The sequence below is a fragment of the Lineus longissimus genome, chromosome 16, assembly GCF_910592395.1.
Source record: "Lineus longissimus chromosome 16, tnLinLong1.2, whole genome shotgun sequence".
In the NCBI taxonomy this organism is placed as follows: Eukaryota; Metazoa; Nemertea; class Pilidiophora; order Heteronemertea; family Lineidae; genus Lineus; species Lineus longissimus.
Window position 1 is genome coordinate 8,885,907 of NC_088323.1, and position 17,031 is coordinate 8,902,937.

The 17,031-nt window shown below is 42.7% G+C and overlaps 2 protein-coding genes and 1 long non-coding RNA gene across 4 annotated transcripts; 2 read left to right on the forward strand and 1 right to left on the reverse strand.

Annotated features, from left to right (window-relative positions):
- The first annotated feature begins 3,457 nt into the window (after positions 1-3,457).
- Positions 3,458-3,952, forward strand: LOC135500852 (uncharacterized). Its single transcript, XM_064792520.1, has one exon. It carries the CDS (start codon positions 3,458-3,460, stop codon positions 3,950-3,952), a length of 495 nt encoding a protein of 164 aa, XP_064648590.1.
- Positions 3,953-4,063: 111 nt separating this feature from the next.
- Positions 4,064-4,951, forward strand: LOC135500853 (uncharacterized). Its single transcript, XM_064792521.1, has one exon. It carries the CDS (start codon positions 4,064-4,066, stop codon positions 4,949-4,951), a length of 888 nt encoding a protein of 295 aa, XP_064648591.1.
- Positions 4,952-7,682: 2,731 nt separating this feature from the next.
- LOC135500434 (uncharacterized) lies at positions 7,683-11,235 on the reverse strand. Of its 2 annotated transcripts, XR_010449451.1 has the most exons (5): positions 11,106-11,235; positions 9,868-9,931; positions 9,440-9,516; positions 9,163-9,232; positions 7,683-8,942 (listed from the first exon to the last, which is right to left on the reverse strand). It is a non-coding gene; the product is annotated as an uncharacterized LOC135500434 (long non-coding RNA). The 2 variants fall into 2 exon arrangements; XR_010449450.1 differs by lacking the exon at positions 11,106-11,235 and having other exon boundaries at positions 9,868-10,161.
- Between the last annotated feature and the right edge of the window lie 5,796 nt (positions 11,236-17,031).

Consider the following 17,031-nt stretch of genomic DNA (forward strand, 5'->3'; position numbering starts at 1 on the left):
TGGCAGTGAACCGTTAGTGGATAAGAAGGCTGACACTCCACTAAGCCCAGGGGCACAGGAGTGGGTCAATCGGGGGCCCCTCCCCAGATCATGGCCGCAGGTACGTGGCTCAGCAGACTATAGTAATAATGATGTAGGGTATGGTGTGCCATGGGCTCAGAGCCCATACAATCTTGTCAGATATACCACTCCAGACCCAAATCTAGCTTTGTCTGTGGGTTCAGTTGTGGCGACGAATCACAACGTAATGAATAATTCAAACCTTTCGACGAACAGTGCTGAGTTGAGGCAAATGTTGGACATTATTCAACTACCAAAAGCAGAGATAATGTACTTCGACGGGGATCCTCTGAGGTACCACCTCTTCATAAGATCCATCGACAACGCTGTGGGAAGGGCCCACGTAGAGGACAACGCGAAGTTGAATAGACTATTACAGTATTGTAAAGGTAAAGCCCTTACTGTTATTGAGTGCTGTGCCATGATGGACCCGAGCAAAGGTTATGTGAAGGTCAGGTCCCTGCTACAAGAGAGATTTGGAAGCAACCATGTCATTGCTGAAGCCCGGATTTCGAAGGTGACTGAGGGTCCAGTCATAAAACCCTCAGATCATAAGTGCCTGCAGGGCTATGCTGATGAGCTTCAAAGCTGCCAACAAACCCTTGAGGCAATGGGGAGAATTGCCGAGGTCGACACTCAGCGCTCGATGGCTGGTACGACTGGTGGACAGATTGCCCTTCTGGTTACAGCAAAGATGGAGGAAGAGGGCTGTTGATACTTTGGAGGCGACGGGAGCCTACCCCAGGATAACAGACTTAATAATGTTCACAGCCAAGTCGGCTAGAGAAGCCAACGATCCGATGTTTGGGGTAAAGGCATCTGGTGCCAAAGCAGGTGCTGGCAATGGACACAGTCAGGGTGATAGGAACGACCGAAACAGATATCGAGGAAAGGGGACCAGCTTCAACACGGCGATGTCCCCGAGTGTTAGTGATGTTCAGGCGATGAGGCAAACTAAGAGTTCACCTAGCGGTGGTGGCACACCTGGTGGTGCACTCTGTCCAATGTGTGCTGGCAGTCACAGCCTATTTGGCTGCCAGAAGTTCAAGGATGCCAAGCCCGAGGATCGGCTCAAGTTCACACGAGGTAAGCGGCTTTGTGATAACTGCTTGAAAGGGGGACATTTCGCTGGTGACTGTAGAGTAGATCGCCGATGTATAGTGTGCAACAAGAAGCACACTAAGTTCCTACACATTGATCATAAACCACCTGCATCAACTCCGAGGGTGACTACGCAAGTGGAGACGGCCATAAGAGGAGCCGAAAATGCTGAGACTACAAATACAGGGAGCAATGCCTGGATTGGGAAGCCGGCCATAGGGGCCGGGACCGCCAAAATAGCCCAGCCGATTATCCCGGTGACTATACGAGCCGCTGCTGCTGATCGATCGATAAAAGCTCATGCTTTGTTGGATTCCGGCTCGACTAACACCTTTTGTACAGAAGGCCTGTTGAGGGAGCTTGGAGTTCAGGGACAGGAAACGACCATGTCACTCACCACCCTCATCGGTGAGAATAAGGGGACAACGATGATGGTAGCTGCCCTCGATGTTTCCAGTGCCGATGAAGACAATGAGATACACATACCATCGTGTTACGCCTTAGGTACCAGGCTTCCCGTCTTGCAGGGTAGTAGGCCCTTTACCGCTAAAGAATTAAATGCGAGCTACCTTGTGCTGATTTGTCCGATGTTAAATTGCTGATCGGTCAGGACATGCCAGAAGCCCTAGCGCCCCTGGATGTACGAGTAGGGAACAAGGGTGACCCCTATGCCACCCGCACCCGACTAGGATGGGCCCTTAACGGATCCATGGGTATGCATGGCCATGACAAGGCGGAATGCAACTTCATATGCCTGGATACGACCCGCGACGCCAGGTCGGAAAGCCAACTGAAGAAGTTTTGGGAAGTGGAGAATGAGGTGATGCTGGACGATCAGCCAGCAATGTCCGTATACGACCAGCAAGCCATAAAGATCTGGGCAGACTTTAAAGAAGGTGACCACTTCCAGTTAGCGATCCCATTCAAACGTGAAACCCCAGGACTGGCAGACAACTTCGTTATGGCTGAACGTATGCCCAGTATGCTGGGGAGGCGCCTGTAGTCGAACCCATAGCTATACAAGAAGTACAGTAGGGGCATACAGGATCTGATAGACAAGGGGTATGCGGAAATCGTTCCATCAGAAGATGCACAGGGGCCGGAGGGAAGGACCTGGTATTTACCGCACCATTCTGTCTTCAATGAGAAGAAGCCAGATAATTGCCGCATAGTGTTCGATTGTGCGGCCAAATTTCATGGCTTCTCCTTAAACGATATTGTACTACAAGGGCCAGATTACAACAACAGCTTGATAGGAGTCCTGTTACGCTTTCGCCAAGAACACGTCGCAGTGAAAAGTGACATGGAAGCAATGTTTCACCAGGTGCGCGTTAGACCAGCAGACCGAGATGTTTTGAGGTTCCTGTGGTGGCAGGACGGTTATCCAGCAAATCCTTCAGTGATATGTAGGATGATGTCGCATGTGTTTGGTGGGATTTGGTCGCCGAGTTGCTGCGGTTATGCGCTGAGGCAAGCCTCTGGAGATGCCTTAGCTGCAGGTACATTCAATCCAGAGACAATCAATCTGATCAGAAGATCCTTCTATGTAGACGACAACCTCTGTTCTATGAAAGCTGTGCCTGAGGCTACCAGAGTAGTCGAGGAGATGAGGGCGATTATGCGTGACTCCGGTTTCAACCTCACCAAGGTGCTCAGCAACTTCCGAGAAGTCTTGGAGACAGTACCTATGGAGGCAAGGGCTGCAGGAGTGAACGAAGTGGAGATCGGGAGTAATCTGCCCAGTGATAGAGCTCTCGGGATGCAATGGTGCGTCCAAGAAGACACGTTTGGTTTCAAGATCTGCATCAAAAGGAAACCCGATACAAGAAGAGGAATATTGAGTCTAACCAGTTCGGTTTTCGACCCGTTAGGATTAGCATCTCCCTGCACACTGACAGCTAAACACATTCTGCAAGAGTTATGCAGGATTGGGCTAGGCTGGGATGACACTGTACCGGGAGTAATACGAGAACGCTGGCCGAAATGGGTTGAGGAGCTGCCTAGGCTGGAACTCTTGGACAGATGTTTATCTCCATCAGAATTTGGTACAAGGTCGAGGTTGGAGCTGCACCACTTCAGTGATGGCTCGCTGGTGGGCCACGGAGCAGTCTCATATCTGAGGATAGTCAATGGAGATAGCGATATCCACTGTACGTTCGTCAAGGCAAAAGCAAAGCTGAATCCCATGAAGGCGATGACGATACCAAGGGTTGAACTTACAGCAGCCGTGGTGACTGTCAAGCTGAATAAGATGCTGCGTAGAGAATTGGACGTAGATATTGCATAGTCATACAGCATGCTGGTCCTGAGGTACATCCATAGCACAGATCGTCGCTTTCACACCTTTGTTGCAAATCGGGTGGCAGCCATCCAGTCTGAGATAACGCCGAGCCAGTGGCGTTACGTGAACACGAGCGACAATCCGGCTAATGATACATCGAGGGGCCTTGCTGCTGGTGAATTGGTAGGATCTCAACGATGGATACGGGGACCAGAATTCCGATGGTCAAAGGAGGAGGACTGGCCTATCCAACCTGCTCAAGACGATGTTCAAAAGGAAGACCCTGAAGTGAAGACGAAGATGGCCAACTTTGCTGCTACTGCCGTGGCCAAGCATAAGACAATGGGTTTGGATCGGCTGTTGTCAAAATGCTCGTCATGGCATCATCTCAAGAGAGCAGTGGCATGGATACTCCGGTTTAAGTCATTCCTCCTTCAGAAAATACGTCAACCCAATGAAGAGATTCAGTCTGGCCTAGGCTTGTCAGTCCATGAGCTGAGGCAGGCCTAGATTGAAATAGTCAAATACGTACAGAAGATAAGTTTCGCTGAGGAGATCCAGACGTTGAGGGTGGGTAAAGCCCTGACGAAGTTCAGTCGGCTGTACCTGCTTGATCCTGTGATGAGCCAAGAAGGTGTCATTTGTGTTGGTGGTCGACTGAAGTATGCACCAATACCTGAAGAAGCAAAGCATCAGATGTTGTTACCCAAGCTTCATCCAGTCTCCACCTGTATCGTTGGATTCTACCATGAGCTCTCCTGTCACGTCTTGTCTCTGGTCCGTCAGAAGTTTTGGATAATCGATGGGAGACGAGTCGCTGCCAAGGTGGGAAATGACTGCATGCTATGCAGAAAACTGAGAGCATCGCTGCAGAAACCGATGATGGCAGACCTGCCCTGGGATAGGGTCACCCCTGACAAGCCACCGTGGACCTACGTTGGAGTTGACTGCTTTGGTCCATTCAGCGTCAAGAATGGCCGAAGCATTCAGAAAAGGTACGGATGCATTTTCACTTGTCTATGTCTCCGGGCTATACATCTCGAGGTCCTTGCTTCAATGGATACAGATTCCTTCCTTAATGCTATGCAACGCTTCATTGCCCGCCGCGGGAAACCTGCCCGAGAACGGTCAGATAACGGCTCGAACTTCTCGGCCGGAGAAAGAGAGATGCGTCGATCAGTAAAGGAATGGAATCAGCATCAGATTGAGACATTTCTGCAACAACGTGATATTGAGTGGCAGTTCAACACCCCCACAGCGTCCCACATGGGGGGAGTATGGGAACGTCAGATACGTTCCGTCCGGAATGTTCTCCAAGTCATCATGATCGAGCAGACAGTTACCGATGAACAGCTAACCACGACATTCTGTTCAGTCGAAGCCATCATCAATGGGCGTCCACTCATTCCACTATCGGAAGACCCCACAGATCTCGAGCCAATTACGCCAAACCATCTGCTACTACTCATGTCGGGTCCCTATCTACCCCCTGGTAGGTTCGTAAGGTAAGACATCTACAGGCGTAGATGGCGGCATGTCCAATATATCGCGGATTTATTTTGAAGCCGTTGGGTCAAAGAATACCTACCGATACTACAGCAACGTCAGAAATGGTTGGGGCAGGTGGACAATCTCAAAGTTGGTGATTTCGTCCTGATGAAAGAAGAATCATCTCCGACGAACCTGTGACCACCAGATCGAGTGGTCGAAGTCTTCCCTGGGAAGGACAGCTGTGTGCGCTCTGTTCGTGTCAAAACGAAATCGACAACACTTACGAGGCCAGTTTCAAAGCTGTGCCTACTCGAATCTGCGCGTAATTGGATTACTAGTATACACAGGACAATGCGCTGTAACCTTAGATCAATCAAGGAGTACTTAGTATAACGTGGTTTACAGTACGAAATTCAAATGGAAATCCATCATTGTGCAGTGTGAAACGAAAGCCTTTAGCTTCCAAGTGGTATAATTTGTTTCTGCATTGTAATGGCACCAGTGTTACCTTCGTTATATGTGTCAAAGGTGACCCTGTTTGGGTTGACGAGATTTGCTACCTTAGCTCTTTGTGGTGTTTAGTGCTGTTTGAAAAGTTAGCTACTTTGATTAAGCCATGGAGCTTCCAAGGGGTGTAGGCGGATCGCTGCTCCGGCTCCATGTGCCGTGATATTCATATAATTCGCATCCTTATGCGGTTTGCGCTAATTTGTGATATAGTTATTACATGACACTAATTCGTGTAGAGATTCGATTTCTCAATGACTGAGTGCAAGGACAGGCTAATTATCATGTGTGTTTAATCAATAATTGTGCCATTTGTAAGTTGCTTGTGATGATTTCTTTAGAACCTGGCAATTTGGAGTCTTTCGTGTTTTGTCATCTTTGACTTGGGTGTCATTACTGGTAAATTTGCATGGCTAGGTTCAGCTTATGCCTTTGTTCCAGAGCTGATCAGATCATGCAACTTACTGTGTTTTACAGTCATTTAAGACAATTTTGGGTGAAGTTTACCCACAGGCAGTTTTTGCAGAAAACAACTGAGTATTTAATGTCACTTTTAGAGATGAATCATTTCAAATGATCTTAAAGTAACATTATCATTCTGTAAGGGAAGAAAAAGCAGTACCTTCATTTTTGTACCCAAACCATTACAATCCGTCCAAAACTGTGGGTGCTTGATCGGGATGCAAATGTTTTTAGATTGATTCAAGCATGTTCGAGTTAGGGTGATTTAATTGTCAAAATACACATATTTTTCTGTTAGAACTGGTGACCTACTTAGGCTGTGATAAGACCAAGCCTAATAAAGTGCCTTTAGCCCTAATGCTAGGATAAAGTCACCCCTTAAAGGAAGAACGCATTTCATAAACGTGCCTTTAAAATATCTAGGTTAATGTTACCATTAAGAGTGTTTCAGGTAGTGGTTTTATCCTGTCTTTATTTTATTCAGTTCCTTTAAACCTGAAGGTAGTCTAGAGTTCCTTTAGTCGCAAGGACTTCGTCCAGGGTAGACGTGGAATCATGTTGCGCTTGATTCAGGAACGGAATAGGCGAAATCTTCGACGAGAACGGGTATTCAGGGATCGATTCAATCAGCTGGATTGCATGAGAGATGATTTATTCATCAATAGATATCGTTTCCCGAAGAATATATTGTAGATTCCCGTACGAATTTATCGAAAGTACTCGAGTTTTGTATACAGATCTATCTTCTTTATTCGCTCATTCGGTAAGCGCTGTTGAGACCGTAAAACTGTAAATATATATAAATACAAGCCTATCGGCGTCTGATTCACAATGTGGTTTGTGAGGAATGTCATAGTCGTCAACAGTGTAGCTTACGTATTTCGAAGACCAGTGGAATTGGCGGCGTCAAATTATTAGTGAAATTTATAATTTACAAATTACAAATTACAAATCGTTTATTGAAACCGTGTAAAAAGTTACATTTTACATAAGATGAAAGTACAATGACCATAAGCATGATGAACTAAATAACTGGTGTGACATTGTTGTGGATTTGGTGGTGTGCAGCTGGAGGAGTGGACAATGTCACAACCAGGGTTCCTACATTATGTACAGTGGAACCTCCGTTAGTAGACACCTCTCTATTAAAGACAACCTTTCCAATAAGGACACTGGTTTTGGTCCCAAATTGGTTGTTTCCATTCAATTTTGACTTCTCTAATCAGTCTTTGGGTGTTCCGAATGCTTGACACATTTCGAACATGTTTTGGTTGGAAACAACCCTACAGTCTTACACTTATGGCTGAATGAATGACAGTGCATTTTCGTGTAAGCTCGGTGACGAAATGCTGCGACACTATTCGTCACCAACATGCTTGATGGGTGGTGCCATCTGCACTAAGGACGATGAATTAAATAACTGATGTGACATTGTCGCTGCATTTGCAGGTGTCCACATTGAGGAGTAGATGATGTCACTACATGTACCAGGGTTTGTACTTTCATATACAGTGGACCTACTTTTTGTGGACACCTTTCTATTGAGGACAACCTCTTTAATAAGGACAGTAGTTTTTGGTTCCAAATTGGTTGTTTCCATTCAACTCGACTTCTCAGTTTAGGACACCTCTCTGTTAAAACAGCACTTCAGTCCCTGGCTCATTTCTGGAAATTTCATGCTATAGAGCAATTGGTTCAGCTAAGTGACAAGAACAGTACTATAAGACGGTTTTAAAAAGTTGAAAATTATTCATTTAAATGACATATGAATGGTTCAGCAGTAATTGGCAGTGTGCATTATGTAATGAAATATGATTTACATAATATAACATTTTTGTGACAAATAGTACAGATGATGGATAAATCGATACAGTGGATAGCTGTTAGAATATGCAATACATGCAATAGCATTTGTTTTTATTGAGATTTTGCGAGAACCAAGTGGTATTTTGACAAGATAATAGAAAGCCAATAACACTACAAGAACATGACTTCAATACATTGACATTGTAGTACTTGGTATACTAAAAATATTCAAAGATGGGTATCTTGAGTTAAAGTACAAGATGTATGAATGAAGGAGGCACACGGGTAAGAAATGGTGTCGCTAATGAAAGATTAAAATTAAGACATATCTCTGTATTTCATGTGGTGTACTGACAAATGGTGCAGTTTGTTAGCAATTTTGTACATAGTTGGTGTGTCATGTTTATTCATACATCCTGCTATATAAAAGCGAGTGAGAGAGGCATTGTGACATTAGAGTGTTGTATATCTATAGAATATGTGACCCGTCACAGCAAAACCAGGTACATGTCGCACAGAAGATGAGCCTAAATGACACCAGGAGATAATGGAAGAAATTGATGTGCTCATATTTTACAAAAGGCAGACAATAGATAAATGAACAAACAGTCCGTCTCAACCTGCCAAGCTCAGAGCGACATGCGCCTGGTTTTGCTGTGACGGGTCACATATACAAAGTTTACATAAAACAAGATTTGTATGTTTATTTAGGAGGAGTACAAAAGTTGTATATAAAATGCCGACTTCATAATGATTTATAGGACACAAAATTTGACATGACAGCATTTTATAAAATATGAATAATCTATAATGAGAATAATTTTGTAGCACCAATGATTTGAAAATACTGAATTTATTTATTGCATGAATAGAACACAAAAAACAGGATGATTACACGATTGTCACATGCGTGAAATATATTGTCATGGATGGGCATTGGGAACAAAAAGAATTGCTGTTATCAGCTGCATTGGTAGCGATTGCTTTAGCTGATTTTCAGAAACTGACAGGAATGAGAAGGTTGATATAGTGTTGAAAAAATATTTTTATAACATACATTGCATTCAAATAACACTAAGAAGTAGACGAGTACTAATTTCGCACACTTGAAAATATATGGACATTGACTGTCACTGGTAGTGGTAGTAGAGTAATTACATGCCATCAGCAGCACTAATTCAGACAGTTTTCGCTGTGCTTCAGTAACTGACTGGAATGACTAAGTTTGATTGTGCTGAAATGATACATAATAACGTACATTGCATAAACAAAATGATTACAAGATTTGTACTGTCTTGAAATATATGGACAGGGACAGTCACTGGAAGTTTGACATGCCATCAGTTGCACTACTCCCGACAGTTTTCACTGTGCTTCAGTAACTGACTTGAATGACTAAGTTTGATTGTTCCGTATTTGCCTCCATTTGGATTTTGTGAACAAAAGTTACTAACCTTGTGTAATTGAAGTGTCGATTCGCCTTGGTCGAAATGATAATACAGTAAATAAATCTATTGAATGTTGCTGAAAAGAAAACATTTACTACGTTAGAAGCCATGTACATGATAACACCACCACCACCATTATCAATATCATCACAAGTCAACTGGGGAATATGTGTGATATTTGTTCAAAACTTGCGTATATGGTATTTGCAGGTCTATTGTATTGTAACATATTTTTCACTTTCAAAATTAACTTTTTTACTAGAAATTATGAATCAATACTAACCGTAAGAAGCGTGTGAAATTACAGAAGGCCTTCGTCGAAAATATGTAATGTACTTGTACTCATTCGTGTCATTAAACCTGAAAGCAGCACAGCATAACAGTGAAATTACCGTGACATCAATGGATGTCAAACTAACGTAGTGACGTAAATTTGAATTCGAAGTGCACAATTTCACAATTAAGGTTTTGAACACATTGAGAACTGAAAAACTTCATACAAATGCTTTCACACCAATGATATGATTGTGGCGCTCCTGATGAGGTATCGCCCTCTGCTAAACAGCTTTGGTCGTAACTAGGGTAAATGTTTTTTTTAAGTGATATGAGCGATGCAATACCTTAGTTACCACCAGCGCCACGTAGCAGTCAATGAAGTTGTGCTGGTACCCCATTAACGTCATGCTTCAAATTTGAAGAAATTAATATTACCTTCATCAAGTACGTAATATTTATACACCAGGCCTTTGTCGAAAATGTAGATCTCGAAGTCTAACTGTAATGAAAGAAAACATCAATGTGACAATATGGTCTACTATTTATGAGGGGGAGAACGGGTATTTTCGGGACACTGGGATGGGCCGAAAATAACTGTCGGGATTCGGGATAGACACCCTTATTTTAGCGGGATTCGAGACAAGCCGTGTTTTGCGTCACGATTCGGCTAAAATTGCATATTGGGAAACGGGATAAGCCTTTTTTCCTAACGGGACGTCGAGACAGTTACCCCCCCCCCCCCTTCCCCGTTCCCACCCTCATGACATGTAGCATTGATTGTATACGACAATCAAGATGTACAGACCGGGGGAGCTGGCTGTACGTACCCATAAGTCTTTGCGGTAGTCTCGCGCGTACCGGATATAACCTATCAAGCTTTTCTCCTTCAGAGAAATACTGCGTTGCGCTCAACTGCCAATTATGCATTAGTCTGGTGGACACGAGGTTGGCCTTAAACTTGCTTGAAATCGAAAATTTGGACAACACACGTGTACTACAGCGCAAACGGCAGCATTCTGACATATAGAAACATGTGGTCTGATTCTATTTTTACTTGTCATTTAGTGATCACGCGTCCAACCTCGTATGCAGGGTAATGTGGCTTTCTCATTGGTCGAACGTTAATTTTGTTCACAGCCTTATAAGGCACTTGAGCGCAACGCAGTATTTCTCTGAAGGAGAAAAGCTTGATGGGTTATATCCGGTACGCGCGAGACTACCGCAAAGACTTATGGGTACGTACAGCCAGCTCCCCCGGTCTGTACATCTTGATTGTAGTATTGTAGGCCTATTGTTACTCACAATCTATTTTTTTGTAATTGATACTGGTAGTATCAATGTGAAATATGCCACACGTTGGGAGCGTGCAAGGCCTAGTACAATACACCATCATCACAATCAAATATTTCAATAATACACTGTCAACGAGAGTGAATGTTCAACCATCAATCACGTGCATTGTAGTGTAGCCTACATCCCCCATGACGGCTTGCGCCCCGCTGACACGACGAGCACATGGCTGAGCCAATCCATCGCCTGTAGTACACTACTTTACAAAAATCGACACCTACTGAAACTTTCACTAATTATTCTCGGAAATGTACTTTATCGTTACATCAATAAATGCACATTCGAATTTCAAAACTACCACTTATTTTTGCCGTGAAACTGACCTGAGTTATCGAAACACCGTCACTACGAAAAGAGGAAGAAGCAGGTCCGCATTTATCGAAATATTGCTAAATATAATTGTCAAAATGTCGACCAAATTACCAATTAAATCACAATAAACTTATCAAATGTTCACTCATGTCTTTGGGTGAAAAAATACTGATTTTTCAATCATTCTCAATTTTACAAATCACCAATCACAAAAAGAAATAATGATGCAATTACCCAAAATAGATGAGATTTGACCACTGGTATAATTCCGCCATCTTGGATATCGGCATCGTCACCACCACTTCAAATTCTAAAGTCTTATTCAGGCCTAATATGTGTCACCTGCTGTGGTAAAATGGCTTGTTTTATCAATAAATAACAAAATATGATCTTTGTAAATAAAATCGAAGATCTTCTGGTGTGTTTTTATGTGAATTTATTACGAACTATCAATGCAGCGCAGGGCAGCCATCGTGTTCTCATGCGTAGTGGCGATGCGATAGCCATCCGTGGCACTGCTTTTCAAGATGGTGGCAATTGCCCAGTGCTAGAGGCGTTGTAAGGAAAATTGAGAACAGGCCCCTAATGAATGAACTCTCAACGATATCGATATATTTTCGTAATTCCAGCACAACTGTTCAACAATGAACGTCCACCGACAATCCCACTTAACGAATATTAATATCAATTCATATCATGTATCTTAAAACGCTTTTATTTCATTTTAAAAAGAGTTATCGAGTGAACGATGACCTCCTACCATACCCTCGAAATAAACAGCCAAAATGACCACAAAAACACCTTTTTAGAAAAAAAAGCGATTTTTACGAAATAAATGTCATCAGAGACGAAACTAGACACTAATTTAGCTAGGTATGCACAGTAATAGTACCTGAAGTGATCGATTTCAAGGAGAAAATACACTGAAAACAACTTTTCAGGAACAGAAATAAGATCACATTGTGAATAATACAGATTCACTATGACTTTGAGATACAACTCAGCAGCAAGAATGCCCTATGGCAATAATCTAAAGGTAGACCTTAGCCACAACTATGATAACCGTGAAAGGTTACGAAATTAACGGTATTGCTAAAATACCCGATACACAAAGAGCACAGCAGTAGGAAACAACACGAGGCCGAACGGTGCTGCCCTCTGCACTAAGCTGCTGACACTAGAATAGCTGCACGCCTGGTGGGCACCTAGGAGGCCGAGCCTCAACAAACAACTCATACATGAAAAGTAAGAAATGGCTATCGCTACAAACGGTTTCTACAAGTGCTACAAACATTAATAAAATATTTACCTCATGGCTGACCTCAATAACTACGAGAAAATACGAAAATAAGCGTTTAAACGGAAGAAGATCACTTCTTCAAGTCTTAAGCACGAAAGTCTTGGCGGATGCGCCGAAACAAAGCACAACACCAAAACCACGTGTCGTGGCTACAAAACACACGATAACGAAAGAAACTTGGATGTAGATATAAAGATAGCAACGAGGCCAATTAAATATCAATCGAAAACGACCTAACTAGTCAGTAATCGCTGAAGATAGTTACATGTACTGGCTTGCTCGTCGTCTTTCTGAAAAGTTTCAAATTTTTTTATAAGTATGAGCATCTTCTGTTTGACCATTATGCTGCTTTTACTATAGTACTTTTACCGCTGTTTCAATATATTCTTCAGCAGATCATTACGAGAAAAGCATAAACTCAACCCCGCGCATGCGCAGACGTGACCCGATCTGACCTAATTGGCAGACCAGCCGGTCAATAGAAAATACATTGAGCACGTAGGTATTGCCATCTCACGGCTTCCAGGGGAACTGGGGGCAAGTTGCCGATAGCAGACATGAAGGATATAATATATATCTATCCCCTGGTCAAATTTCAAGTAATTTGAAGAAAATTTTAAGTTGAACACATCGACGGTGAAATTTGCCCGATTTTCCAAGCCTAAATGCATTAGAATTGCTTTGAAAAATGGCAAAATTAGAGAATGTAGTGACTTTGAAGGCTTGTAACTTCGCGCGCGTTGCATGGATTTTAGTTGCCGATAGCAAGTGCAGATGGCGATACCGTATAGAGCACCTCCACCAAGTTTTAGCGTATTTGAAGAAACTTCACCGTTGAACATTGGGGTCCTCAAAATCGACTATTTTCAGAATGTTGTAATTTCGTCAGAGTCCAAATCAAGAAAAACCCATTGATTCTTCTTCCTTAAAATGCAACAGGAGCACACTTTACATTACCTTGAGGATGTTTCGGTTGTGTATGGGTGTGGTGTGGACCTGGCCTGATTACTCCAATGTGTGGTCCTGTTAGCAGGGTGTGGGCCGGGTGTGGCCTGGCCGGGGGGGGGGGGGGGGCGGGGTCGTTATTCCTTGGAAGACCATTTTCAGAATGTTGTAATTTCGTGAAGATGATTCGGTGGTGCATGGATGTGGTGTGACCCTGGCCTGATTACTCCAATGTGTGGTCCTGTTAGCAGGGTGTGGGGTGTGGCCTGGCCGGGGGGGGGGGGGGGCGTTCCTCCTTGGAGGTCAATTTTCAGAATGTTGTAATTTCGTCAGAGTCCAAATCTGGCAAAAACCCACTGAATCTTCTTCACAAATGCAACAGGAGCACACTTTACATTACTTGACAATAATCGGGATTAACGCCGCGAGTGCGTGACAATTCCAAACTTGTTGTTGCGGGATCCATGGTAGCGATTGCGGGCCTCTGATTGGCTGGCGATGTGAACGGTGCTGCCACCTTACGGATAGCGGACTTGCTCCATTTCTCCTAATGTATAGTTTTTGTGCTTATACTACGGACCAATCCGGCGGCTGGTTGGATTAAACTGCCGATAATCAACCGATTCTGGATGGCACAATCCAACGTGGTTTGTATCAACTCCTTCACTTCAAATTCCCATGTTTCGAAATATATTTCATTCGAAGACAGAGATTTTCTACCACTAAATACTTTTAGGCGCATACTCCACTGCCTTTCCTGTGAACTCATACTTATATCCTTTGTATCCGTCGTTGTATCCATGGCTACAGTTGAGACTGAAAGCAAATCGAAAATTATGATTGAAAAATAATTTGAATGTAAATTAACAATCGATGCAGCAAAAGCGCATGGGAATACAACGAAACTTGCCTACCACTAACTTAGAAAACACCCTCTGAACACTAGCAATAATTCATATGCCGATTGCATGCATTGAGCATCAGTGTAACGTAATTAACTACACAGACATAAAGTTATAATCATATACTCACCAAAGCAAAGCAACCACAATGCACCAAAAACATGCACACCTATACACAGACATTCATGTTTCGACATGCATGTGCAACAATATCCTATGACAAAAAGTCAGATGAAGGCCTACAGTCAAGGAGGATACCGCGGTGACGTCATATCACGTGATCACGACCCATATTACTGATCGCTATGGCCAATCAGAATCAGTCTACTGACAGCACCAGCGCTGAACATATCTCCACGTCTCACTGTCTGGTGCGCTCCTGTACACAAAAACACCAATAGACATGAAATATTGCAATACCTAGTATGGATTCTTCCGGTGTAAAATAAAATTTACAGAGCAGATTAACTTCCACAAATAAAAAAGACGTTTGGCGTTCTAGTGTCCGAAAATGCATGATCTTACATGGGCGCTAACTCGACAAATAGAGGGGATCTATGGGGATCTATGCGAGTTTTAGGTCCTACAGGTCTCAAACTTGTAAAATCTGTAAACATGCCTCCAAATCCCATTATGATAATGAAGAGATTGCCCCATATCTGGGAGACTGTTTTGAAACCATCGCTAATTTTGGAAGATCGGTGCCCGGCTGTTTGGTTCTAAAAACCCTATTTTCCCCCATCAAAACAGCACTTTTCATTATTCAAATAATAACTTATTGTCTGAAGACTTATTTCATAGCAGAAAAGTACTAATAACTCTGATTTGATGCGAAAAATCTAACTTTTTTTTATGACTTGATTTTCCCTTGGCCGTGGATCGAGTTTGTTTACAATATGCAGCGCCATCTTGGAAAAGCCGTGACGTCACCGCGGTATCCTCCTTGGCCTACACTATAGCATACAAGCCAAAGACAAGCTACTAACATCAATAAAAGGATGTCTGTATGTTATACAACAATGCACTATACCACAGGAACGTACTGTAAATTTCACTTACCAAGCCCAACACATAATGTTGCCAGCTCCACAAAAAGCACTTATCTACACAAAATATGACAATAAGCCTAGGTTTAGTTGAAATCAAAATCACTCACCTGCAATCATGTACTACAAAAGCTGGGGAAAAAACACTATACCTTGAGCGCCATTTGCCCCACGTTGGGCGCCATTTGTAACCAACTGAAAATCGGGCGGGTCCAATGGAAATTCCCCTGGACGGCTAGCCAAATATTCCAAATTCCCATTCGCAGCAGATATAGATAATTTATTAAAAGAGATTCATTCAGTCCGTTTATTTTAACCACATTCCAACCCTACATACAGTACAGTACTCATGTACACATATGCACATACACACTACATGCATATAGCCTAGGCCTGCATCATCATGTACATGGAAACCATGAAACCGAGCCCACATGTGACTCACTAAAAAACAGAATAAATTGAATTAACCTGATACAATAACCTTTATAATGGTGGTGTATGGGTGTCGCAGATCCAGGGGAAAGATTGCAGCCCGGTGGTCTGGGTTGGCCGGTTAATAAATTGGGAAAAATTAGAATTTTGTGGAGATGAAATTTGGGTGTGTAGTTTTAGAATTTCCAAGATGGCCAACACCACCTGTGGGAAACCATGTAACTAATTTTAGATATAACTATACAGGTTGTAACAAAAATATTGACCTGGCTACAGTCGTGGGGGGGGGGGGGGGCAAAAACATTTCTGTAGTAAATGATTTGGGTCGAAATCTTATTTCAAAATTATCGGTTAAATGGGGAACAGAAAAACTTCTTGAAGTTGACAACTACTACTTGTACGCCTCTGATAAAGATTTGTGGTTGACAAATGAGGAGAGGGAAAACAGAGTATTTCAGGGAATCCAAAGTAGTAACCTCAGATAATTAAGATCTGGTGTGGCTTTCACTGATATTACCGGCGAAACAAATAACGAGAAGATTCTAAAATCGTATTCGACAAGAAGTACACAATCCCAATTGACTTTGAATTGCTGTTAACCCACACATCGTTTTACAAATTTCTCATTCAGGGAACGTTATATTTGACATGATCGACCTTGGCACCAAATAAGGATGTCGTTTTTACTACCTCAACTGCGAATATGAATTATGAAATAAAAAATATATGTGTTACAGACAAGTCAGTTGCGAGACAATTGCTCAATAATTACAATTCTGGGTTTTCGGTATTTTACAATTGGATTGATCATTTGAAGACTCTGAGCGTCGATGCAGATACAACTTTGATTAATGAAAACATCAATTATCCAAAAAGATCCATCAAAGGAATGTTGTTACTATTTGTAACCGCTCATAACGATGGCGCCAGAGAAAGCGAAACATTCGAGTCAGGAATTTCAAATTTGAAAGTTACACTCGAAGGAATTGCTAATAAACTCTACCCCGAAGGAATGAGGTCACTAGATCAGTGGGAGGAAGTGAAAAAACATTTCATGTCCGAAGACCTTAAGTAATTTAACTCTTGAAAAGGATTATGGCGATGAGAATCATTTCAGGTTGTGGATGGACTTGCGAGCCACAGAAGATAATAATTTATATTGCAGCGGGAGAGCGTTAAAATACACAAAAGATGGAGTCCAGTTGGCTATCACAAAAGATGGGACAAAAGGTCCGTACAAAATTAGATATCTTTATTGTTTCAGACGCACAGTTAAATATTCAATATTCTCAAATTGTAAGCGTCATGC

Coding starts and splice junctions, on each gene's coding strand:
- LOC135500852 (XM_064792520.1), top strand. CDS start 3,458: ATGCTGGTCCTGAGGTACATCCATAGCACAGATCGTCGCTTTCACACC.
- LOC135500853 (XM_064792521.1), top strand. CDS start 4,064: ATGAGCCAAGAAGGTGTCATTTGTGTTGGTGGTCGACTGAAGTATGCA.